Source organism: Oryza glaberrima, chromosome 8, assembly GCF_000147395.1.
Source record: "Oryza glaberrima chromosome 8, OglaRS2, whole genome shotgun sequence".
In the NCBI taxonomy this organism is placed as follows: Eukaryota; Viridiplantae; Streptophyta; class Magnoliopsida; order Poales; family Poaceae; genus Oryza; species Oryza glaberrima.
In genome coordinates this window covers 23,967,845-23,992,605 of record NC_068333.1, presented here as the reverse complement: position 1 = coordinate 23,992,605, position 24,761 = coordinate 23,967,845, and the positions used below count along the sequence as shown (strand labels likewise).

The 24,761-nt window shown below is 40.5% G+C and overlaps 3 protein-coding genes across 6 annotated transcripts; 1 reads left to right on the top strand and 2 right to left on the bottom strand.

Moving 5' to 3' along the window:
* Positions 1 to 32: 32 nt before the first annotated feature.
* Positions 33 to 7,900, bottom strand: LOC127781749 (probable E3 ubiquitin-protein ligase ARI8). 3 transcript variants are annotated; one of them, XM_052308762.1, is made up of 15 exons: positions 7,514 to 7,894; positions 6,291 to 6,412; positions 5,638 to 5,740; positions 5,410 to 5,500; positions 5,007 to 5,179; positions 4,756 to 4,857; positions 4,563 to 4,651; positions 3,708 to 3,815; positions 3,529 to 3,619; positions 3,230 to 3,319; positions 2,570 to 2,617; positions 2,370 to 2,441; positions 2,179 to 2,272; positions 1,941 to 2,088; positions 33 to 793 (listed from the first exon to the last, which is right to left on the bottom strand). In XM_052308762.1, exons 1-15 carry the CDS (start codon positions 7,745 to 7,747, stop codon positions 532 to 534), a joined length of 1,827 nt encoding a protein of 608 aa, XP_052164722.1. In that variant the 5' UTR covers positions 7,748 to 7,894; the 3' UTR covers positions 33 to 531. The 3 variants fall into 3 exon arrangements, with proteins under 3 accessions (XP_052164722.1, XP_052164724.1, XP_052164723.1); XM_052308764.1 differs by lacking the exon at positions 33 to 793 and adding an exon at positions 1,451 to 1,585 and having other exon boundaries at positions 1,872 to 2,088; positions 7,514 to 7,900; XM_052308763.1 differs by lacking the exon at positions 33 to 793 and adding an exon at positions 1,680 to 1,834 and having other exon boundaries at positions 1,872 to 2,088; positions 7,514 to 7,900.
* Positions 7,901 to 13,409: 5,509 nt separating this feature from the next.
* LOC127781062 (biotin synthase, mitochondrial) lies at positions 13,410 to 17,233 on the bottom strand. Of its 2 annotated transcripts, XM_052307965.1 has the most exons (7): positions 16,947 to 17,233; positions 15,428 to 15,607; positions 15,146 to 15,252; positions 14,591 to 14,796; positions 14,064 to 14,203; positions 13,828 to 13,914; positions 13,410 to 13,721 (listed from the first exon to the last, which is right to left on the bottom strand). In XM_052307965.1, the coding sequence occupies exons 1-7, from the start codon at positions 17,157 to 17,159 to the stop codon at positions 13,692 to 13,694; spliced, it is 963 nt and encodes a 320-aa protein (XP_052163925.1). In that variant the 5' UTR covers positions 17,160 to 17,233; the 3' UTR covers positions 13,410 to 13,691. The 2 variants fall into 2 exon arrangements, with proteins under 2 accessions (XP_052163925.1, XP_052163924.1); XM_052307964.1 differs by having other exon boundaries at positions 13,410 to 13,914; positions 16,947 to 17,230.
* A 2,743-nt stretch (positions 17,234 to 19,976) lies between these two features.
* LOC127781905 (uncharacterized) lies at positions 19,977 to 24,684 on the top strand. The gene is made up of 11 exons (XM_052308970.1): positions 19,977 to 20,290; positions 21,305 to 21,399; positions 21,879 to 21,936; positions 22,066 to 22,260; positions 22,385 to 22,461; positions 22,614 to 22,696; positions 22,913 to 22,964; positions 23,632 to 23,700; positions 23,915 to 24,001; positions 24,105 to 24,169; positions 24,274 to 24,684. Exons 1-11 carry the CDS (start codon positions 20,137 to 20,139, stop codon positions 24,371 to 24,373), a joined length of 1,035 nt encoding a protein of 344 aa, XP_052164930.1. The 5' UTR covers positions 19,977 to 20,136; the 3' UTR covers positions 24,374 to 24,684.
* The last annotated feature ends 77 nt before the right edge of the window (positions 24,685 to 24,761 follow it).

Genomic DNA, 24,761 nt, shown 5'->3' with positions numbered 1-24,761 from the left:
ATAAGAAATCAGGCACTGCTGAGTAAACACCATTTTCCCACATGATATATCAACCATAGATTATGACGAGCTTTGGTAATTTACATGACCGCTCAATAGATAAGAGCTACATCTACCATTCTCCAGCTTCACAGGTTGGTCAGTACAGGGGTGGAACTTTACCCACCACATCATCTCATGCCATTTAAACAAAAACAGAACATTGCCCACCACATTAACACAACTACAGACCATAACTAATATGTACATAATATAGGCTAGAAAGTAAAAAAAAAAAAAAAGACTACCACATGTTTGTACCCCATCCACCTTCGCTCCATAGTCGGTCCTGCATTGTTGTTGCAAACTAGATACCAGGGACCTTCACTGACACATGTACGCCATTGCTGCCATTGGAAGCTCTTCTTCAACGCCACATAATTTAGGAACAGAACTACAATCAACAATCTTCTCATGAGCTTTGAGTAAGCACCCACCTTCTCAACAGCTTCGAGATTTATAGGGGGCACTGGCTTTCAGCCAGTTTTTCATCTAGTATCTATGCTTATCGCAAACGCTGCATGCATCCACCGATGAAGGGTTAATAAACGTGCAGCGCTCACAAGGCCAGCCTTCATCTGAGTTGTCCGAAGATGTTCTAGGAAGCTGCTTCTTTGTTTTGCCTTTAGTGACTGCTTTCTTGGAGGGGATGTTGGTGGCATTGCTTGATGTGGTACCCTGGGCAGTAGAGTGTACATCCTCCAAGCCAGCCTCCAGTGCTTGAACAAGGTTCTCAAAATAATTCCGAGTCACACTGCAGTGGAGACGAAGCAAAGTCAATATATCGTAAACAAAGCTCATATGACAATAAAGAATAGGCAAGGAAGCTGCTATCCATGAGCATAAACAGCATCTCAAGCCATTGTAAAATGCTAGTAAGTAAAAACATTTGCGACAACGACTAACATAATCAAAGAAGCAAGTCTAGGGTCAACAAGTAAAGAGCATAGCTGAAATGTCCACCTCTTTGACTGTTTGACTACTTTACATGATGGATTAATACTAAATCATTACCAAGAGAAAGGTGGGCACAAACAAAGTTCATGTCCTTTATTAGAATTATAAAATCTCAGGCTTCTAAAATTCTCGAATGGCATTTAAATTATGGCATAATTAGTTACATTCATGTGAACCTACCCAAGGATTGTTAAGAACAATGTAAGAACGTTCAAGGATAATTTGGAAGGAGCGCAACGCCAAAATCTTTCAGCACAATCAGCACACCGTGGAGTGGTTATTGGAAGACATCAAAGAAGTTTCGGTGTGGAAGTCTGGAGGTTATTTTCATATTGTGTAATAGAGACATCAAAATTTTATTGTAGCCTTTGGCCTTTTCTGTATGGCTTCGATTGTTTTGGGGGGGGGGGGGGGGGGGGGGGGGGGACCTGTCCCCACCCTAATCTCGACATCCTACTGTCAATATAAAGCCCATTTGTAATTTGTTCCCCTTTTCCTTAATGAAATTTGGTCGACAGAACCTTTCGGCCGACCCGGCCAAAAAAAAAAAAAGTTCAAGGATGAAGAAAAGCAAACCCTTGGGTTCATCCTAAAAACTAGTACTAATTGAAACAAGAGTAACTAACTTAAAGCATGCAGTAGGTGAATATGTGGGGGGGGGGGGGGGGGGGGACCTGTCCCCACCCTAATCTCGACATCCTACTGTCGATATAAAGCCCATTTGTAATTTGTTCCCCTTTTCCTTAATGAAATTTGGTCGACCGAACCTTTCGGCCGACCCGGCAAAAAAAAAAAAAAAAGGTTCAAGGATGAAGAAAAGCAAACCCTTGGGTTCATCCTAAAAACTAGTACTAATTGAAACAAGAGTAACTAACTTAAAGCATGCAGTAGGTGAATATGGCCAAACCCAAAAGGATATAGGAAAAACCATAACTGTGAAATACCTTGTCAGCCCCGCAAGCTTCACCCGGAAGTCACCGAATTCAGCAATTGATGGTGCAGGTTCAGTATTATCAGATCTCACAGTCAAAAATGATTGCAGGTCTTTCTCAGCACATTGGTGAAGACGCTCCAGACCAGACTCAGCTTCACCTATAAAAGATATAATATACATACCATATGATTTTTGGCAAGCACGTGGTAGAACTTAGGATTTTATTTTGAAATGCAACAAATAACTACCTTGCAGGTACTCGAAAAATTCGCTCTTGACCTTGTCGTCCAGATAATAGCCATAAGCATATGTCCATTTGAGCACCCGCCTGCATTCAATAATCTGAAATAGACATAGTGGAATGGTGCATGCATCAGACGCAGGTGAATTGTATAGTATCGAGTGTCATTTGGGTCATGACATATTTATGATATCAAACCTGTGACCAAGCTTCAATTATGAACTTCAGTTGGGTCTCCGGTATTCCAAAAACATCTGTTAATTTTGCAAGCTGTAGCACATAGAGAAGAAATAGAGTTAGCAGCTATCAAATACAAAATACGAATGAATGGCGAAGATAAACAATTATGTCTTGCCCTAAATGCAACGCCCCCAACCTAACATGATGCAAATGCTTACTTGTTCCTTTTCTGCCTTTTGCAGATCTGCTTGTGCCTTCTGCCTCGACTGGCAATATAAGTGAATATGTCAGTACAGAAACTTGCATACTACAGCAGAAAAAATTCCAAGTTCAGAATAGAACAATGCAGAACATTCATCCCAAGCATGTACAATAGATTAGAAACTATATACCCATCAGGTATAGAAAAACATCTGGAACTGTATTTTTTTATATCATGAACTGATAAGGTAATACAACATAAAAAATTAAAAAAGAGCATTTATTAGCACCTACTACCTTCATCCTATAATGTTGATAGGATGACCCATCCTAGAACAACGAATCTGGACATGAGGCATGTCCAAATTCGTTGTCCTAGGATGGGTCTCATCCTATCCTAGGTTGCTACATTCTAGGACGGAGGGAGTAAGAGATAAACTTGGCAAGTAATCTTCAAATAAAGCTGCAGCTAGTTGGGCTACATTCGGTAGGTACGAATTTAAGTCAAAATTAGTATCTGCCCAAGCATATGGCCAACACAACACTTGCCAAGTAAACCCGAAGGTTCAAAAACACAGAGTAAGTTATGAGCACAAGAATGACTAAAGCTGCACGTATAGTTGTAGAAAGAAAAAAAAAACTCAAAGAGACATCAAACTTGAGCATGTTGAATATACCGTCTGATTAGATGCCCAGCGCTCATAGTAATGCATGTATCTCTCAAGTGAATTTTTGGCTCTTTCCCTCCTTGCTTCAGTCTCATCATACTGCATTAGAGGTAATTAAGTTAGGAAAAAGTAACCCTTATGATTCTATGAATGAATGAACTAATTGAACAAACTGTCAAATTGGACTCGACATTGACTTGTGGGATTGAAACATTTAATTCTACAGAAGCAATAACAAAATACACAAGACATCTAGAAACTGATTCCTTCTACTAAATGCAATTGGATAGTCTCAAGATAAAACATACAACTCCCTCCTTCTTTGCTGATTCATAGCGATTACAAGCGTAAAATCCACCAGTTCTCTCCCCATGTTCAGCCCATGAACCCAGACATAACCTGAAATGTTCAAAGAAAACAAATGAGAGGTACATACACTAGTAATATGGACATAAATATTTCAGCAAGCATAGGCATTGGACTATACCAGCAGAACTCAAATTTGCAAGGTGGAGTGCAAGTCATATGCATGCATCCCTGGTTTTTCTCTATTGGTCGTTTGCATTTCGGGCACGGCTTAGAATTAGCCAGTATCCTGAAAAGGATCATCAACAACATGATAAACTATCTGACATGATTAGATGATTTCAAGCAACATAAAGACCTTAAATACATTTGAGCATTCATGGACTAGCCATGAACTGAAGAATTGGTATACAATTCTAACAGCATTGTATAATAGGCAAACATTCCTGTAATGTAAACATGGCAAAAACGCTTGAGCAGCATAATGTTCTCACTAGAGCCTCCACAAGTTTTTCCATAAAAAGAAGTCATCAATTGATAAAAATGGAGTCAATGCCAAGTATTTAACATAAATTAAGAGGTGTTTATTATGAGGTTTAAGCCACAGTGCCACATATAATACATGTTTTCCGTCATAATATATTGTTAAAAAACAATGCATCAGCCCTTGCAGCCCTGACTCAGCAAAGAGTTAATAGTGTTCATAGTTCCTTGCATCCTCAAATCTTCCGCTTCCAGACCACCAGTCACACATATGAGGATGTCCACAAAGTTTGATGTTTCTGAATACATAACATCTGAATATACGTACGTAAATTAAATGCACAATTTTTTTCACCACCTCAGGTTTTACTCATAACCATGAGGAAAGTTAGAAGATAGCTGCAATATTGGCATCAAGGATAGGTTAAAAAAAGAAGTAAATATACAACACAAATGTTTGAACATAGATTTATCTCCACAAAAATTAATGAATTCCTTATCTATACACTATCTGTACACTATGGCTTAATAAAGTTTTGAGCCTGAACCATACCAGTTCATATTTTCAGATTCTGCGCTATTCTTTAATATCCACCTAGAAACAGTCTCACAGTTCACTGGTCGATGAGCTTCCTCCGTGCACTGCAAACATCACCAAAGCATTGATGAAGCTCCACACTTTTCATCACTAGCAATAAAAAAAAGTAGAATTAAATCATCAGGAAAATGGAGCCAGAAATACTAACGTTCCAACAAAAACTGAATTTGCAATTGCATGAGACATCATAGTTCCCATCGCTGACAAATTCCACTGCACATGTACAGTCAGGAGCTGGACACCATTTAGTCTGCAGGAAATGCCATAGGTTATACAAAAGGTTAACAGAAAGAGCACAGCTCATCATTTCAAATCGTTAGAAAAATAAACAATAAAAAAAAGATACTCCACAAAGAACTATCAAGTGGAGTAATTAGTTAGCTTGTTCAAACATATTACCTTCTTGCTATCTTCAACATATGCACGTAAGATAAATCGTGCATATCTCACTTTATCATCATCTTTAGCTAACTTATTAATCATGTTCTGAAGAACCATAGCACCACAAGATGGATCAGGGCATCGCAATGACAAACATCCTGGACCATCACTTATTGCAGCACTAATATAACCTGAAAGGTTGAATTTATATTATCAGAAATTTTCATTATTCTGAGGGAAAAATAAAATAACTGCAACACAGGAATAGATCTTGATCATGTTTACCAAAAACAACAACTACAAGTCTACAAGATAGTCTATACATGAGCACTGATGGTGAAACCATCTGAACTAGTGGTGGAATTGCAAAAAGGAAGTTATGCACAAAAGCATGCACAGAGAGAGAGAGAGAGAGAGAGACCTTCCCAGCATTCATGGCAATAAAAATGATCACAACCAGCAGAACTCATCGCATCAGAAGAATACCCTTCAAAACATATTCCACAAGTTAGCTGCAACCAAAACAGCTGTCAGATGTAAGAAACAGTGTATATGTAGCCACAGCCAAAGGTTTGATCAGATAAGACATGTGGCCAGCACAACAAACAAGTGATAACAATATACTGGCATTTGAATAAATAATACAAACCTTTCTAGAGTTAGGAAGATCAATTCCATTTAAAAGTAATCCAACAATATCACGAACTTTTTCTTCATCCGCAAACCATTCATCGCTTAGCTTGCTGATGTTCCTGAACAGAGAACTCATAAAGATTAGCAAAGAACAAATACAAACCTGCACCCTTATTTCTACATTCCAAAAGTGGAAAATCAGCTTATTCCAACCGTCAAGTAGTTAGAAAATCCCACATCATACCACTTGCATACCAGCAATGACACGTAAACTAAATTGCCAGCATATACAAAATCTGGAGGTACTACCTAAGACTTCACAGTGATAATTTTCAAGAAATTATCAAAGGGAAGCTTGCAGACAGCACCTTGAAAAGTGTAACAGAGTAAAAACAAACTGCATGTGCATCAAGGGAAACTTGGATAGCTCACTACACCATGTATTACATATGTACAATCTCATTTCAGTAAACACTTACTCCCTCCGTCCCAAAATACAAGGGATTTTGGGTGGATGTGATATATCCTAGTACTATGAATCTGGTTAAGAAACCTGTCCAGATTCGTAGTACTAGGATATGTCACATCCACCCAAAATCTCTTATATTATGGGACGGAGGGAGTATAATGATAAAAGAATATTCAATGAATGACGGTTAACAAACTTACCATTTGTAGTGATGAAGAAGAACACACGCCTCCTCCCTTCGAATCGATAGTACAGCAGATACCTTGCCTATATCTTCCTCTTGACGCTCATTTATATCCTTTTCAGTTAATACAATGTATCTCTGTCCATAGTTACCAAACATGGGCCAGTTTTTAGAGACACTCAAGGATATCCAGTGAAACAAGATGACATAGAAGTGCCAATCAACATGTACGAAAACAGCCAAACACAGTACCAGCTTGGAAATTATGGAAAGAAAGCACAGAAAGCTCTCTAGAAACATATGGTATTTCATCGTGATGCATGCGATTAATTATCCGCCTTTTAACCTTTGTATTTAAGCTATCAAACTAGCAACACATTATCAAGCATATAATGGTTAACATATAATGGTTAACATAGAATCATAGATCATGATTTGGCTACGTCTGTTGATGCCCAGGTGTGAACCTTGCTTGGATCAGCACAAACAAAACCCAGGAAAGCAGTACATCATCACCGATCCATGAGTTCCATTACAAAGACTAAACTCTCTACCATGTTATTCCTTAAGCGTAAACCTGTGCTCACTAATCAATATTCACCATGTATAGCATCAATATTGATTGAGCAGATAACAATCTAAGCATCTTAGCACTAACGTAATCATCAACTTGTCGGCTTGCGCACAATGCGAACAGGTATAAAACACCCAAGGCTGTCCTAGCAGCGGAAGATAGATCACATCTAGGCGCGGAAGCAGAACCATCCTTGATTTCCCAAAGAGCAGATGTGAATCACAAACAACTACTACACATCCGAGTACATGACAAGCACCCTGGACCATAAATCTTATCAACCTATTTCAGTTGCGTTAGCTGTCTGCTACATCAAAATTAAGAACTTCCGCGAAAGCTCATCCCAATCCTCATTTCAGAAAAAAAAAAGTACGCCATAAGCTCATCCCAATCCTTATTTCAGCAAAACGACGCCATTCTCGAGACCGTTCGACGCTACCAATCTAGCACCCCTGATCTTCCAGGTCCTGATCTACGTTCAGCTCGCCTTGCCTCCCCGCTAAGCTATACCCAAGGGGGGTGTGATCTCGAGTTGTATCAAAACTTATTTTCCAAAATCTTAACGAAATCGACCGTCGCGCTTCCGGCTAAAAAAAAAAGAAAAAGAAAAAAACACCACCACCAGTCCACCACCTGATCTGTTTCCGACCAAAAATAATCCTCACCTGCTCGCGGCGGGACACCACCTCGTCGCTCCCCTCCGCCTCGCGGCCCTCGTAGTCGCCGCCCACCAGCTCCTCCTCCTCCCCCTCCTCCTCCTCATCGCTATCTCCCCCCTCCCCGCCCCCGCCGCCGCTCCCATCATCGTCCTCACCCATGTCATCACTGTAGTCGTAATAGTCCTCGTCATCCAGCATCTCCTCGTCGCTGGACATGGGCATCTCGGCGTCGGAGTCCATCACCCCGACCACCGAATCGGGCGATCGGAGAGGGGAGGGGAGGGGGGCGGCGGGGCTAGGGTTCCGGCGAGGCCCGCGGCCGGTGGACGGGGGAATTGGGGAAGGAAAGAGTCGGAGTTGCGTGGGCGAGTCGGCAGGCACACAGGATGGGGTGTTTTTTATATACCAGTGTGGTACACTTTTGGGAATTGTGAAGCAATAAGAGGAGGGGATTCACTAATTTTGGGATGTAATAATCAAGATTAGGAGGTTGGAAGATGCAATTTGCACTTCTCAGTTCTCACTAGTACCACCAAAGTTGGGTTCTTTCAATTTTGGTGTGACTTTTGGCATGCCTTTAGTCTAAGTTACGAGGTTTTGTTCAACGGAATTGCTTGAAAATTTTCATGCGGCTTGTTTGGTAACTCGCAGGAAGGAGATTGGAAGTTTACACGAGGGAATTGATGATGAGATTAAGATAGGAATTTGATTTTTAATCCTAATATTTTGTTTGGTAGAGGTGATGGAAATTGATAGGGAGTTTAGTTGGAGATTAAGTCATTAATAAAAACGGATGGCTGAGATCTGTTTAGAAAAAGTAAAGGATGAATTCCCTCCCAATTACCTGCCCCTACCCAGGTATTGAAAAGGGGGAGTTCCATCCTCAATTCCCCATCCCCATCCCACCAAAATTCCTGTTGGCGGTATGGCATGAGGCCCTTTGAAAAATCTGCCAAAAGCTATGCGAAGAGTGGGGATCCAAGCCCGAGACGTCAAAGTTAGTCGGGGCGGAGTCCCCCCCATGGCGAAGACTATGGAACAAGGACGGCGAGAGGCGAAGGATGCATGGCGAAGAGTATATGCCGAAGGGAGACAACTTCGCCAAAGCAAGCTCGTCCCCGCGAGGGCCGAAGAAGCCTTTTCCGGCCCATCAAGCCTAGAGGCTATTGGGCCGACGATCGCCCGACAGCCCATCAGGGGTCCATGAACCTCAATTACACTATGTACCCATGTAAATGTCCTCTTCATAAGGGTAACCATGTAAATTCCCCTGTATAACCAAAACCCTAGTAGTAAGAACCTGTAATAGGGACTATAAATAGTCTCATAGGGCCATGTAATGGGGGGATCCCAAGAAAAATTCTCTAATCAATACACTTTCGATTTTGCTAAACATCTGGCGACAAATTTTACCCCCCAAAATCACTCGGATTTCCTTCCCTTGGATTTGTATCTGCATGATTTAATTAGCGGCTGTGATGCCTTTCCTTCCCACGCACGCATGAGGCTAGCAACATCTAGCTTGGCACATAATTGATGAGTACACGCATCGCACGTCGATGCAGCTAGGCAAAGAGATTGAAGAAAATTACATTCCTATATAACTAAAATTACATTCGTAAATTCAGTTGATACGATATGTAAGTGCACGGTAGTTTTGGTAAAAATATTGCGTAAGTAAATATGTATTTGCTATTTCCTTTAAAATATAAAATTACAGTCCTATATAACTAAAATTACATTTGTAAGTTTTATTTGATATGGCATGTAAGTGTACTGTAATTACACTATAGTTACACTCTAATTACACTATAGTTACAGTGTAACTATAGTATAATTACAGTGTAACTTTTAGTAGATGGGTTGGTGATATTTTCTCTTACAATGTAAAGATCTAACAAATAAAATATATGCAATATATGTTGATACATGTATAGACTCTTCTAATCAAGTGATCAAATGAGTCTAATCCAACTAATCTAAAATCTGTGTGATTTCGACCCAAAAATCTGTCGCGTGATGGATAGCTAGTCCTATACACTTTACTTTCCAACCACTGTTGAGTAACCACGTCTTTCGACGTATGCAGTTGTCATTTCGACAACAATTCTCATGTCTCCCAACCAAACAAAACACTTGATAGCCTCATCCCTCTAAACTCCCAATCCCTCCTAAAAACTCCCTCCAACCAAACAGGCCGCATAAGTTTTTATCCTCAAAATTTTCTGATTTGTAGTCATCGGACTTCCTCGAGATTTTTGATAGAATTTTTTTTTCAAATATGTCATGCGTAAGATCTCGGTTCTAACCAACCAAACCATAGTTAAATACAAGTTTTATATAAGTTATATTATAGTTACAGTATAGTTACAATGCAGTTACACTTTAATTATACTATAGTTACATTTGAAAGTTTTTCACTCAGAAAACTTAAAAAAACTTACGGCAATTTTTTAGATACCCCTTATTCAATATCTAAAATTTGTATACCAAAGAATTTTCTATTAGTAGTAAATCTAAAACTAAAATTTGATGATAGAACAAAACAATCACAAGAGTATGAGACTAACAATCGAGCAAATACAAACTTAATCTAAAATTGTACGTAGATAGAATTAAGCAAAACCAAGATTGAGAAAATTCGTCGAAAGAAATACCTCGATATTTTTTAGTGCAGACATGTAGATCTAGTTGTTCGCACCATGGGCCAACCATGGCAAGGGATCTGACGCCTCGGTTGACCCATGTTCCCCTCCCCCTCCATCTCCCTCACCCCATCTTCGGATATCCAAATTCTCACCCCCTCATCTTCGATGATTTCTAGGAAACTAGGCCGTGGGTACATCCATATAAGGTTTCAAGTTTGCGACATGGGTGTGGAAGGGGATCAAGAGGACGGGCTAGGCGTCAAAGGAGGTAGGGGCGACTATGGAAGTAGTGTTGTCGTAGCTATAACATCAAAGGATGACAATGGGCGTCGTGGATGGGATGAAACGAAAGTGTTGGTAGATGGTGGTCGCTGGAGATAGGAAAGAAAACATAGTGGGGGTATTAGCTGGTTGTGGAGAAGTCGGCGACGAGGGGGTTAACAAAGTGGAGGATTAGATGGGGTGGGGTGGTGGGGAAGGGAGATGGCGGACGGAGAGGAGGGGATGCGATGGATGTTAGAGATAAGGTTTGTCCTATGCACAAGTTTTGACTAATTCGATAATAAAATGTGTCGGTGTATATGTATGTAATTCCTTTTTTATTTCTCTTGAAATGATTTTATTTTGTTTTTCAAGACCCATCTATTTTGATTAGTTTAACACAGTTTTATTAACAATATATCGATTGACCACTATTTACAAATGAAAAAAAATGCAACGGAACCAAAACTTTGGAACACATAATTTAATTGGTTTTATCATTTATCATAGTTTGGAATAGTAGCATTTATGGTAGGTTGGAGTTAACAGCATTTATTATGGCAGTTGAAAAAGTAGCCCTTACATGGAGAATGAGGTCATCAAACTTAGAAACAACTTTCTTGCTACCTAAAACTCATAACTCACTCTACGTGTTACTCAATATAAGCGGTTTGTTTGTAACTGAGAAGTTTAAAGTGACCTTTTAGAATTGAGAAATTTATACTAGCAGTATACTTCTGGATTTTCTATGTAGTACACAACAAAGAGGGGTGATTTGGGATGTTAATAATCACAATTAAGAGGTTTCTCCCTTCTAAAATTGTTGTATTTATTCTATTTTGGTATTGATATACATATATATCTATAATGTACAGATTTTGGCATGATTTAAATCTAAGTCACAAGCTTTTGTTCAACATCCAAAGTCATCTTCTATTTCAGTACTGATATTCATATATCTATGCCTTTTTTTTTATCAATTTAGTCTAAGTTATGGCATTCCGATCGACTCCAAAATTCATATATCAAGATATCTTATTTCTAGCAGTGAATCTAAAACTAAAATTGAAAAGGGATTCTCGTAGAAAAAAAAGCTGACGTGAGAGCATAGATTGACAATAGAGCCGACATGAGCTTTGCAATCTAAAATTGTACATATATAGAATGAAAAGGTAGAAAATGAGAAAACACATGGAAAGAGTATGTTGCAAATATGTAGACCCCCATGGTCAAACTAGGTAAGGGATCTGATGTCTCGTTGACCCTATCTCAAATCACTAGATTCGCCTTCATATCCGATGAAATCTTGGAACCTAAGTGGCGGCACATCCAGATAAAGTTTTGAGTTTGGGAGTGCGGGTGTGGAGGGGAATTGGGAGGAGGGCCCGGGTATCAAAGGTGGTAGGGACAACTATGTAAGTAGCCTCAGCGTAGCTGTAAGATAAGGGTGGACAGTGGGTAGTGATAGGTGGGGTGAAAAGGAAGTAGCGGCTAGGAGCATCAGGTGGTGCTGGAGTATGTATCTGATGGCGATCGTTGGACATGGGAAGGAAAGCACCACATATGTGAAGTCAGTCAAAAAGGTTAGGGAGGCCGCGGATTCAATAGGGGCAAGGCGGAGGTAGGGAGATGGCAGCAAAAAGAGGGGGAGGGGTGGATGGATGGATGTTAGAGAGGAAGGGAGGCTTAGGGTTCGTTCTATGCACAAGTTTCGACTAATTTGGAGAATAAAATGTGTCGGCATGTATGTATATAGTTTCTTTTTTTTTCTTGAAATGGTTTTATTTTGTTGTTCTAGACCCCTCTATTGTGATTACTTTAGTGAAGTCTTATTACCAATGTATTAGTTGACCGCTATTCAGAAAAGAAAATTTATGGTGAAACCAAAACTTTGGAAGATATGCTTTATTTGGTTTTAGCATTTATGGTAGTTTGGAATAGTAGCATTTCATTTAGAGTGAGGTCATCTAACTCGGAAACAACTTTCTTGGGACCTAAACTCATAACATACCACTGCCCTACGTGTTACTCGAGATAAGCGGCTTGTTTGGTAAGCAGTTGGCTGAGACATGAAAATTTAAATTTTGTACAATCATATGGAACAATATAATTTTGTGAAAAAGGAAAGGTGAAACAATGCAGAGTTTAGAACAAGGCCTTAGCATAAATACTGAAGATTTGTGCTCCATCGTTATTTCTTTTTCTATAGTACGGTCAAGACATGCATGTTCTCTTTGGACCAAAGTATTGATTTTATACTGAGATACCATGTTCTATATTCGTTGGATGTTCTTCTCTTTTCTTCGAAAGCCTGATGCTGAGTTGCCTCCACGTGCAAAGTGTTCTTCCAAGAGAAGTTTTAAGTGCTAATTTCAGCCCCAATTTCACTCATGACACACGTACGATGGAATCATCATGGAACTGGAATTGTTGCGTAGGTCCTCGCAATCCTTTGTTGTAAATTTATCCGTCATTGCAAGTTTGAACATACTGCATAACGACATGTGGCCAAACTTTTTATTAATCAACGTCTACGTTAAGGTTTTCCATGCAAAAACGATGCCTTTTTATTTTCAAATCTTTTGAGATGGAAAAGGAAAAGTTGATGCCTTCACCTTTTGGTAGAAGCTTGTACTGATGATCATGGCCTCAAGTACATGCAATGGCAATCTACAGGTCCCTTGAAAAGGCAACAATGGTCGGTGTTTATTTGGACCAATCGTATGAGATTACATCATGCCATGAGTTTCACGACTCATAAGATTGCAGGATCTGACACCAATTTCAGATTGCCTGTCACTGTCATGCTTATGCATGCACCAACATCAGGTGTGAAGCAAGCCATCAGACTATCAGGCTATCACAATCAGGTCGGGTAAACTGGTTATTATCTAGTGACAACATCAGTGGCTACTTGTTTCTTCAAACAATGGTCACAGTTTCACAATGTAGGTTCATCTGATAATGATCAGTACTTCAGTGTAGCATCAAAGAGGAAAAAGGAAAACTGAGATTGAAGCTGATTGAAATGTCACAAAATGGCACAAGAACAATGATACAGAAAATTCCCTATTTATTTGGGTCGATCTTTTTCTAACTTACTACAAGATATTGTAATCTCTACAATACAATGCGCTAACCGGAAATAATGGTGCTACTTTCGCACCGAACGTGTTCTCAAGAGTTTCCATTGGTGTTCTACATTGATGCAGTTTCCTCACATCTCTCAGTGTCTGCAGCTGGTGCTTCATCACCAAAGCTTGGAGCCTTGGGAATCAGACCAAGGATCTTGAACATCGCCTGGTCTGCATCAAAGTCATTGTTTGCGGTTGTTAGAAGTTTCTCACCAGCGAAGATGGAGTTGGCCCCAGCTAGGAAGCAGAGCGCTTGCTCTGGCATGGAGAAACGTACTCGTCCTGCTGAAAGCCTCACCATTGCCTTCGGCATCACAATTCGAGCTGTGGCAATCATGCGGATCATTTCCCAGATCTCTACAGGCTGAAGTTGAATGTTAATTAGAGATAATGGATACAGAAATCACAACATATAATCTTATACCAAAGCTTATTATAGTCTGCACAGTTTATATATCCTGATGCTAGATGCAAATATCCAACCTAGAACAACTAATCAGCAGCGCGGAATACCTTCTGATCTTGAAGGGGCGTGCCTTTGACAGCAACCAATGCATTAATAGGAACACTCTCTGGGTGTGCAGGCAAAGTAGCCAGTGTATGCAACAATCCTACACGGTCCTCCTCTGCCTCTCCAAGACCAATAATTCCACCTGCACACAGAGCATGGCGCTTCAGGTTATACATTGAAGTCATTAAGTGCCCATTAGGGCCCATATACAAGCAGCAGTCAGCCTCCCTAGGGCCAGTGAAATTGCACATCAACAGTACCTGCATGGTTACTATCCATAGTGGTTGTTCAGATTGGAGATAAGATTATATCGATTTGTTAGCTATTTGCTGGATCTTGGAGAAAAGTTTGTAAGGAGTAGTCCTTATTCTCTCCCTCCCTGGTGCCACCATGGCTAGGTCCAGGAAACCTCAACAAGGACTAATGTCCCTCAGCCCAATTATGCCCGTTACATACACACGACAAAGATAAACATGCATTTACCCTGAATTTGTAGTACGAGAGGAATGCCTGTAACACTGATATTCACCTGAGCATATGCTTATTCCAGCTTCACGGACATGCTCAAGAGTCTGCAGTCTATCGTCATATGATCTTGTGGAAATAATGTTGGGGTAATATTCTCTTGATGTATCTAAATTATGATTATATGCTGTAAGCCCAGCCTTCTTGAGTTCTTCAGCTTGTTGCTTCTCTAGCATGCCAAGAGTGCAACAGACCTCCATGCCCATACCTCTGCAGAGATTTATCCACAGAATGGTAAATCGAAGTCAAGATAGTGATAAAGCAAGAAAACTACCTTCATGCAAATATTCTATCGTAATGTATGCAGAGGCTTAAGTCAGTGTCCTATATGGCTCAAGATTACGTCTGTTTGTAAGTGAACAGGCAAAGAATAGTTTAATTTTTACATTCAAGATTGACAATACTAATATGTTTGGAAATACAAAAAAACAGACGAATAAACTAATGATGACATAGCAATGGCATGGAAGAGAGCATGCGCATCAGTGCATGGTTATGCAAGACTCTGCCAAATACTTGCACACAATAATTCTATTGTGCTATCTTTCAAAAATAATACCTAATGTCCTTGACATATTCAAGGATCTGATTAAAATTTGTTTTCCTCCCAATGGTTTCTCTCCATGCTGCTCCCATGCAAAAGCGGGTGCTCCCAGCCTCCTTTGCCTGAGCGGAAATAGATCAGAAGAAATAATGTGAAATGATATTACAACCCATAATTTTCTGAACTAAAGCTGAAGTCCTCAGTCTGTAAGAACTCATGTTACCACTTCGCAAGATTTTTAAAAACAACAACATAAATGAACTTGGTCACCTTGAGATAAAGTTACAAAAACAGTACCTTTTTTGCTGCTTCTAAGACAGCATCTTTATTCATTAATTTTTGTGCCTTCAATCCTGTACTGTATCTTGAGGACTGGGGGCAGTATGAACAATCTTCGCTGCACCCACCTGTCTTTATTGAAAGAAGAGTGCACTGTTGCACTTCTCTGAATTTATGGACACTTCTATGGACTTGAGCCTATAGAAAATGCAAGCATTATCTGGTTAAATGAAAATACATTGCAATTGAGAGCTATTTCCCTATTGACTAATGTGAAGGCCGGACAATAGTTTTCCTTCCCCTTTGAGGCTTTGACTAAAATGATCAACGAAAAGCTTGGGATATGTTCAACATATAACCAACAGAGATGCACTAAGCTAATAATGCGACTAAGATATGCATTTGAATGAATGCTGACAAGCTATCGTGCATCAAGCCAGTCAGATCGTTGCAGATTGTTGTGACCAAACATGTTTGATATGGGCCATTCATTACTCAAGCTAAATTTGCAATATCAAGTCCGAATTGTCTGAAGCCCCTATATGGGAAATCCTTAGCACCAATTTCCAGATTATAAATGCCCTTGAGGGCATTACTTCCTATTAATACTAGAGCTTGACCAAGCAAAAGCTTAGCCTCAAATCCATATGAGCACATTGTAATTTCTTGATAGCATAGGGATAGATCACATCATTTCAAGTTTTTTCCGGAACAAACACACAAATTTAAGCACTAGTGATTGTACATAATGAAAAAGCTAGCACCTGCTATAACAACAGTAAACAAATAATATCCCCTGAATGTTAAAGCCTTTCCAGTTGGTGCTTAGCATTATGCTTTGCGTCAATCATCACTTCCCACAGTTCAGCGATCCTAAGTGGCAAATCTCACCCAACACCAAGTACAAAATCCGCACTAAGTTTGGTGTGAATAATTGGTAGTCCCACTACTAAAAGGCTCTAGTATGTCATAAGATGCTAATCACTATCATGTATCAGAACTTCGGTGACAGATTAGTATCATCTTACTACTAATTCCAGGCAGTGCTAGCTGGACATGGACGCGAGTCTACCTGATGCTATAGCCATAATATTAGATATTTGACTAAAAGTAAAAAAAAAAAAAAAAAGAAGAGAAGTATCCACTACTCATCATCCCAGATGCCACCAAAAAAAGGATGTTTATCGAGAACTACATCCACCGTGAACCAGGATCCACAAAGTAAAAAAGTTTATCTTGGCATCACTATTCCCCCGGCTGCTACTACAGGAAGCCCACCAATTCATTCTTCTCCCATTCTTTTTCACTAGCAAAAAAGGAGCATTTCTCAAGCACATCTAGAAACAAAGAAAGGCATCGCATTCGTTGCTCCTCATCTACTCTCTCACACTCCTAATAATAAACTTCCCTAACGGCAAGGAATAACTACAGATTGAAGTCGAAGGCCGTAAATAATAAAAAAAGATTACCAATCAAGCGAGCACACATACACAGACAGAACAAAAAAAAAAGAGAGAGGAGAGATTGGGATGGGTACCCCGTGGAAGAGGAGGTCGAGGAGAGGGGAGTCGTAGACGGCCTGGATCTCGGGCCGGCTCCAGTCGTTCCTGGGCCCGTCCCGTACCGCGCGCTCCGCCTCCGCCGCCGCCGGCGACGGGGCCGACGAGAACGCCGCCGTCGACGCCGCCGCAGCAGACAGCGGCGGGCAGCGGAGGCGGGAGCGGAGGACGGCGCGGGCGAGCAGCATCATGGCGGGGAGCGAGCAGTAGAAGATGGGGTGGTGTAGTTAGGCGATACGGCCGAGGAGTTTTCTACTCCTACTTGAGACTTGTGAGAGCTCAGGCTTTGGCTTTGCTGCTGAGAAGAGACCACATGGGGTAATCGGCGGATTTCATTTCAAAACGTGATTAAGGATTCGGCTTAAGGTTATTATAACCTAAATTATTAGGACTAATCTGAAACAAATCTTTATATTGTTACGATGAATTATTATAATCTAGAAGACATGTTAGTATACTCTGGTAAGCTTTTCCAAAGGAAAGGAAATGGAAAAGATTTAGAAGTACGTAAAAAAATGTAAACCATTAGCCTATGACTTTTTTAATACTCAATTGAGTATTGATTATTTAGAATTTAAAGAATAGATCAATATAATATTTAAAACAATCTTTCTATACAATTTTTTAAAAAAAATATCATTTAACAGCTCGATAAATGTGCACGTGAAATACAAGAGATTTTTTTCCCTCTTTGCCCCCTCTATCAAACACAGTCTAAATCATCACTGAACAAGTGAAAATGAGTCAAAATCATTTTATTTCTGTGGGTTAAAACCGACTGCGATTAAACCTTAAAAGTCAGATACTACAAGGAGAAGGAGACGTGAGTTGATGAAGGGGAAAGGGACATCTGAGTGTCTGAAGTGTGTAGTTGAGCTACCATGGTGCCGGCTTCGCAGTTGCTAGGTCGATCTACCACGATTAACTTAGAATTGATAGGAATACATCATAGTACTTCGTATTAGAATTTATCCATTCCAATCTTATATTACTATATTTTGAAATGGAAACGGAAGGAGCAGTTGAGATGAATTTCTGACGAAGACGGAAGCAGTAGGCTTACTGTGAGTCTGAGAGACTCTGAAGCTAGGCCCATATGCCCTGAAAACGTACGTGTGTTAGGCCCGTGGTGCGATCTGTTCGAACCAACAACCAAGCGGCCCATCTCACTAACGGGCTGGACCGTGACACGTCACCAACAACGCAGGTGGAGCTGGAGCAAGGCCCATCAGATAGAGGGTAAGCGGTGGGTAAGCGCGGTTGGTAGAAACAGGAAGGCAGACAGCGAGTTTCTTCAGATTCAGAAAACCGAAAACCAACAGACACAAGAAGCAGTGTTTTTCAGTGTAAAAGTAGAGATATTGGAGCACTGTTATCTTATCAGTTTTCAGTTCACAGAGCAACATGAAAAAAAGAAGAAGGCCGTGTTTAGTTTTCCTCCTATTCCTAACTTTCCATCACATCATATCACATCAAAAACTTTTCTACACACATAAACTTTTAACTTTTTTTTTTCAAACTCTCAACATTTTTTTTAAACTTTTAACTTTTTTCAGGAACTAAACACACCCGAAGAAGGAGAAACCACGAGAGAGAGACACGGCGTGGTGGATCTTTGTGGCGATGGAACGCTCCAAACGCTTTTTGGCATGAAAGATTGCACAGCACAATACGAGTACAGCTTTGGGGGTGGGTCAAAAGGGGAGAGCAGATTCCCGGCGAAATGTCTCTGTTCAAATGATGAAAGCTATATAGGCCTCACCGTCCGTCCGTCTCTCCGTCAGTTCACTGTCTATCTGAAACTCTGAAAGTTCATCCTTTCTTCTCCCCCAACAGGCAGAGTTCATGAATGTGTATGCATCTATGGCCTTTTCATTGTAGTATCATGCTAATGGTGCTAGTAGCATCTGTCACTGTCGGGTGTGCTAATGGTTTCACATCAAGAAAAAGGTCGAACGGTTTGGTTTGGTTTTTTGCCACAGGAATTTACTCGTGTGACTCTCTTACTGAGAGGTAAGTCAGACATGCTGGTGGATGTTTCGCAGAGGTTTTTTGACTAATTGGTTGCTTGCTTTAACTTTGTAACTGTGTTTTCGTTGAGAGTTGGGGCTATCTATGTGCATCACTTAGACAATTTTAAGGTTCCAGTTGAATTCTGGGGCACCTGATTGACTTCAACCGTATCAACAACAAGACACCTATGGTAACTTCATCAATTTTAAAATATACCGATTCAAGTTTTTGGAGGCATTTATAAAGGTAGGATGCACGTTAATAGAGATAAAGGCGCACGCATTGTGAGCACCTACATTTGTACCATGTTTAGTAAAAAAAAAAAGTATTTTCCAAACCATGGCCCTGTTCACTTTGATACCATTTTCAACCTTACCAAATTTATCAAAATTTTGGTAGGATTTCTTATATAGTTACCAAAATTTGACAGCAAACTAAATGTAGCCCTTTTTTTAGTAACTTTACTAAAATTTGGTAAGGTTAAAAATGTCATCAAAGTAAACAGGCCCCATATATCCCTATAGTCACCTCTGGCCACATCACCACCCTGATCTGTCATCTTATTACTACAAATTAAATTTGCTTGAAATCCTCTTTTATTTCAAATCTTTTTTGTTTATCTAAAGCTGAAGGTTTAAAGTTTACATGTGGCAATCGCATATCCAGAGGGTGTGTTTAGTTCATGCTAAAATTAGAAGTTTGGTTGAAATTGGAACGATGTGATGGAAAAGTTGAAAGTTTATATGTGTAGGAAAGTTTTGATGTGATGGGAAAATTTGGAAGTTTGAAGTCAAGTGGCGTAAACCGTTTTTGTCGCCTGCAACGCATCCAAAACCAACCTCCAAAGTCCAAACAGCTCAACACAAAAGCGGCGTCAAGTCAGGAAGGAAAGAAGGATCCGACGGCCCAGATGGCCCCCGCACGATTCACGAGACGTCAACCTCCATCACCAACCCTCCGATCCTCCCCAATAATTTCCCCCCGCGCCAACCTAATCTCCTACTCCCTCCCTATCATCCACGACTCCCTCACTCCTCAACGCCATATCCAAATCTCCCGCGAATCCCTCCAAAACCCAACCATACATTGCACGCGCTCGCGCCACGCGAGAGCCGAGAGGTTTGCGCCCTTGCGGTTGCGGGGTGGGAGGGGAGAATGGCGCCGCCGCTGCTGCCGGCGGCTGAGGAAGACGGTGGTTGCGTGGCGAGGTGGATGCGGAGGGATGTGCTGCTGGGGCTGGCGCTGGGGCAGTTCGTGTCGCTGCTCATCACCTCCACCGGCTTCTCCTCCTCCGAGCTCGCCCGCCGAGGTGATGATCACAATCTTATCTGTTGGTTTGGATGATCGTATCACTGCCCTACGAAACAGCGAATTTCCTATCATACCTCTCCTGTTTTTTTTAATTTTTTTCTTTGTTCTGTTTAATTGGGGTAGCAGTAGTTTGTTACGATTGGCTCTCTGTTGGACGGTGGAGACTTCTCGTTCTTTCCGTGATAAAAAGTTTGGGATTTCTTTTTTTCACTTTTTTTTGATGAGGTAATTAGTTCCAGGAGGGAAAAAAAAAAGATTACCCTTTTGAGTGGTGCAGCGATGGAGAAGGAGAACACAAAGATTCGGGATTGTTCCTGCATCTTTTGTGTTGTTGCTCTGCAGAGCCTTTGCTAGACAGAAAAGATATTTCTTGGAGCCTTTCGATTAAATTATGGCGTTTACTGCCTAAGGGGCTTTATGCATCATCTGATGTCGTCAAGGTTCTCCTCTTTTAGTTCGTGTTTTTCGTTTAACAAAACTACCAGGGGAAAAGATGAGTGTTTTTAATTAGTGTCAGTTAGTTTGGATGTTGTCATGTCAGTTCAGAAGCAGGGCGGATCCAGGAAAGATTAACAGGAGGGTCTGAACAAACTATACAAAATTATTTTTTTTTAGAGAAGGGTATTTTTTACCCGGCCTCTACATCCAACCGGATATATACGGCCATTGAAGTAGGGAACTTAGCCCTGCAAACAACCCAATCTGAAATTCGCTCTATAGGAGATTTGAACTCAGGACCTTGGGGTACTACTCAGGTCACTGTAACCACTAAGCTACATGCCCTTTCGTAACTATACAAAATTATAGTCCCCTCTTTTAATAGATGTATGACAAAAAAATTTAGTGGGTTCTTCATGGGGTCTCCCATGGTTACAATATGGGTAGTGGGGTCTCGAGACCCCAGAGACCCCATGGTGGATCCGCCACTGTTCAGAAGGTGCCGTGGAGCATCAATTTTAATTAAGTAAACACAAGGGCCAATTTCTCATTGCTGAAATGATTTTTTTTTCAGGTATCAATGCACCAACATCTCAGTCTCTGTTGAACTACATCCTTCTCGCCCTTATCTATGGAGGTATACTCATCTACCGGAGGCAGCCACTCACGGTACGTTCCACATCCTGTATCCTCAATCTCCAGTGAAATTTCGTACTCAATCTCCAGCGAAATTTTGTATATAGTTGTCATAGTGAGATGTTTGATGAGCATTTTTCAGACATGAAATTGTTCAGAAACGTACTGAACCTGGAGTCCTGGACTGTTGCTCCTCTTAGCTATATATGTAGACTTCAGCACATGGCCAGCCTTCAGTTTATTCTTTTTGACTAGTTGGTAGTAGTTTGGTTTGCATTGTTTTCCTTCTGCACCGTTGATGATTGTAGGCTACTACAAGATTGGCATATCTTATCTTTATAGACAGGACCTGTGATTGCTGCCTTTATCTACATGTTCGATGAGACTGATGCTTATTCTGATTCTGCTCTTCAGAGTTTGTACTTTGTAGACTAGTATTTGGTTTTTGGTTGGCACAACCATGTGAAACTATCTAGGATAATGATTGGAAGTTTTCCATTTCTTCCGTGCAGATAAAATGGTACTACTATTTGATCCTTGGGATTATTGACGTGGAAGCGAATTATATAGGTATGTAGCAAAAAGAAGCAAAAAATTATAGACTACTTTTATCACTTATGTGTTAATGTAAATTCTATTTAATAAAATGGCATGTTTTTTGTTTTTGGAAAACATGCAAATCTCTTGTTGTTTAAACAGTTGTGAAGTCTTATCAGTACACATCTTTGACAAGCGTGATGCTCTTGGATTGCTGGTCAATTCCTTGTGTGATTATTCTTACATGGATATTTTTGAAGACCAAGTATGGGCTCAGGAAGTTCATCGGCGTTGGAGTTTGCGTGGCTGGACTTATATTAGTAGTATTTTCAGATGTCCATGCCTCTGATCGAGCTAGTAAGGGCATAACTTCTCATGATGCAATTTATACTAGTTACAGCAATATATATTTTTTGTGTTTTTTGTCACAAATTCTGATCAGTGATCAGAATATAAGTACAGTTTCTGAAATGTATTGCAGAAGGACCAAACCCTTTGAAGGGAGATTTGCTCGTAATCTTTGGTTCCATGCTTTATGCTTGCAGCAATGTTACAGAGGTAAGTAGCAACTCTTATCACTCACAAGTCACAGAGTATTTCATTTCACCTTTCCCCATTTGCATGTTGCAATTATCTGATTGCTTATTGGCATGATGTATAGTCAACAGCACATGAACATATTTATCAATTTTTTATCCCTAATATTTCAGGAGTACCTGGTCAAGAAAAGTAACAGAATTGAGTTGATGGCAATGTTGGGACTTTTTGGAGCTGTTATCAGTGGAATACAAATGTATCCTTGGACTTAATCCTTCTATTTTAGTTGATATTTTTCTGTTCAAGCAATCCTTCTGTTGGAAGCGAATCCGTATTCAGCATCTTGATTACTTTATTAGTATGTCATCTCATCGATCGTGATGGATTGATCACATTTGCAAAATTCTGTTTTTCTTTATCTGTAACTGCTGTACACAGTACACCCTGTAGTTTTTCCTTGACATAGCTACAGAAGTATACTTGAGCGAAAAGAACTTCATTCAATCAAATGGACTGCTGGCGCAGTAAGTCTCCGTCCTCCTACTTTGCACATGGCACACTATTTTTGAGCAGTACTAGCCATGATGGAACTTCTTCACACTTTTGTTTAAGCCTCTGTTTGTTATAAACAAACAGCAAAATGGTTTTAATACTTGGCAACTTACAAAATCATTTAATGAACACTCTGTGTGATCACCATGGTTCGCAACCCCGTTACCGGAACGTAAACGTCTCACGAGCGGTATCTCCGGTTCTGCAAAAAACATTGGTAAACCAGCAAAAAACGATGAAATTCGGACAAATTTTATAAGATTATTACCGAATAAGAGAGTAATCTGTGTTATTGAGTTGGCCCGAGAAGTCTTTTTTCGTTTTTTCGTGAATCCGAACTGGTTTTCGGTGGGATTGTGAACCTTGGTGACCACCCAGCCGAACCATTCCAATGCTCATCTGCTTCAAATCTGCAGGGTAATTTTGGAACAAATTTGAATAATTTTTGTTAAATCAGGAAAATGAAATTTTCGGGCAAAATAGTTCCGTTCTTTATTATTATTTTTTTGGGGGGGGGGGGGGGGTTCCCACAGTTTCATAAATTTCGAACCAAAATTGCAAACCCGATCATCTTTTATATCTGTTGGCAATTGGTAACCATTAATTTTCTTGCCATGACTATTTCTACTATTCTCACAGGTGCTTCCTTTTATTGGATTCGCATTAGCGATGTTCCTGTTCTACTCAACTGTACCTACAGTACTGAAGGTATGACACATTGTTGTGCTTTTCACTGATAGAAATTGCTGACTAAATTTCAGAGATGACAACCTAACAGTTGTATGATAAAAATGGTGTCAATGAACTCGCACTTCACTCTCTGTAAAAAAAAACCCTCAACTTTTGACAATAATCAGAAGTTATTTTTTCCTAGGACGGAGAGAGTATGTTCCGTTGCTTATAGTTGAGTTGCCTGTTGCAGATATGTGGGGCAACCATGCTGAACCTCTCACTGCTGACTTCAGACATGTGGGCTGTTCTGATCCGAATCTTTGCGTACCATGAGAAGGTCTGCACTCTCAATGCACATATCTCTACACATGGTGATCAATTCTTTAACTGAACTGTACTGAATACTGATCAAAGCTGTGTTTTTTTTTGCTTATGGCCAGGTCGACTGGATCTACTTCGTTGCCTTCGCCGGCACGGCGGCTGGCCTCCTCATCTACTCATACAAGTATGCTGCCTTTAAGCTGTCAATTGCTGCATCCTGACATGCTTGCATGGCTCTGTAATCTTTTGCCATTTCTCTTGAAACTGAGAGAGCTCTGATGCACGCAGGAGCTCCAAGGAGGCAGAGGAGACGGCGCAGGTCGCCGGAGCTAGTGACGAGCATGGCAAAACAGGTGATGAAGAGGCCGGAATGCAGAATCCGGCGTGAAGCTCCTGTGCCTGCATCTCTAACAAGGGATCGTCGTTAACTGCGTGGGAATACACGTACTTACAAGGAAAAATGTAGTTGATGATGAATTAGCAGAAGGTTTAGGCGGGTGCAGACGTGCAGTGAGGGAGCACAGGCAACCATTGATTGGGCAGATGGGTAGAAGCGATCCAACGATGGACTGAAGGAGCCGAACTGAGAGCCAAACAGGCACTGGAGCTTTCCTCACATTTTATTATTTTATTTATACACCGATAAATAGATGTGCCAATTTATTTTTTCTTTTTATATATCTTTGCAACTGGCAGTAAGATGGTAAAGGTACTACAGTTTCCACCAGGAAACTAAACTTATATACTTGAAAGAGAATGGTACATGAGGAAAAAAA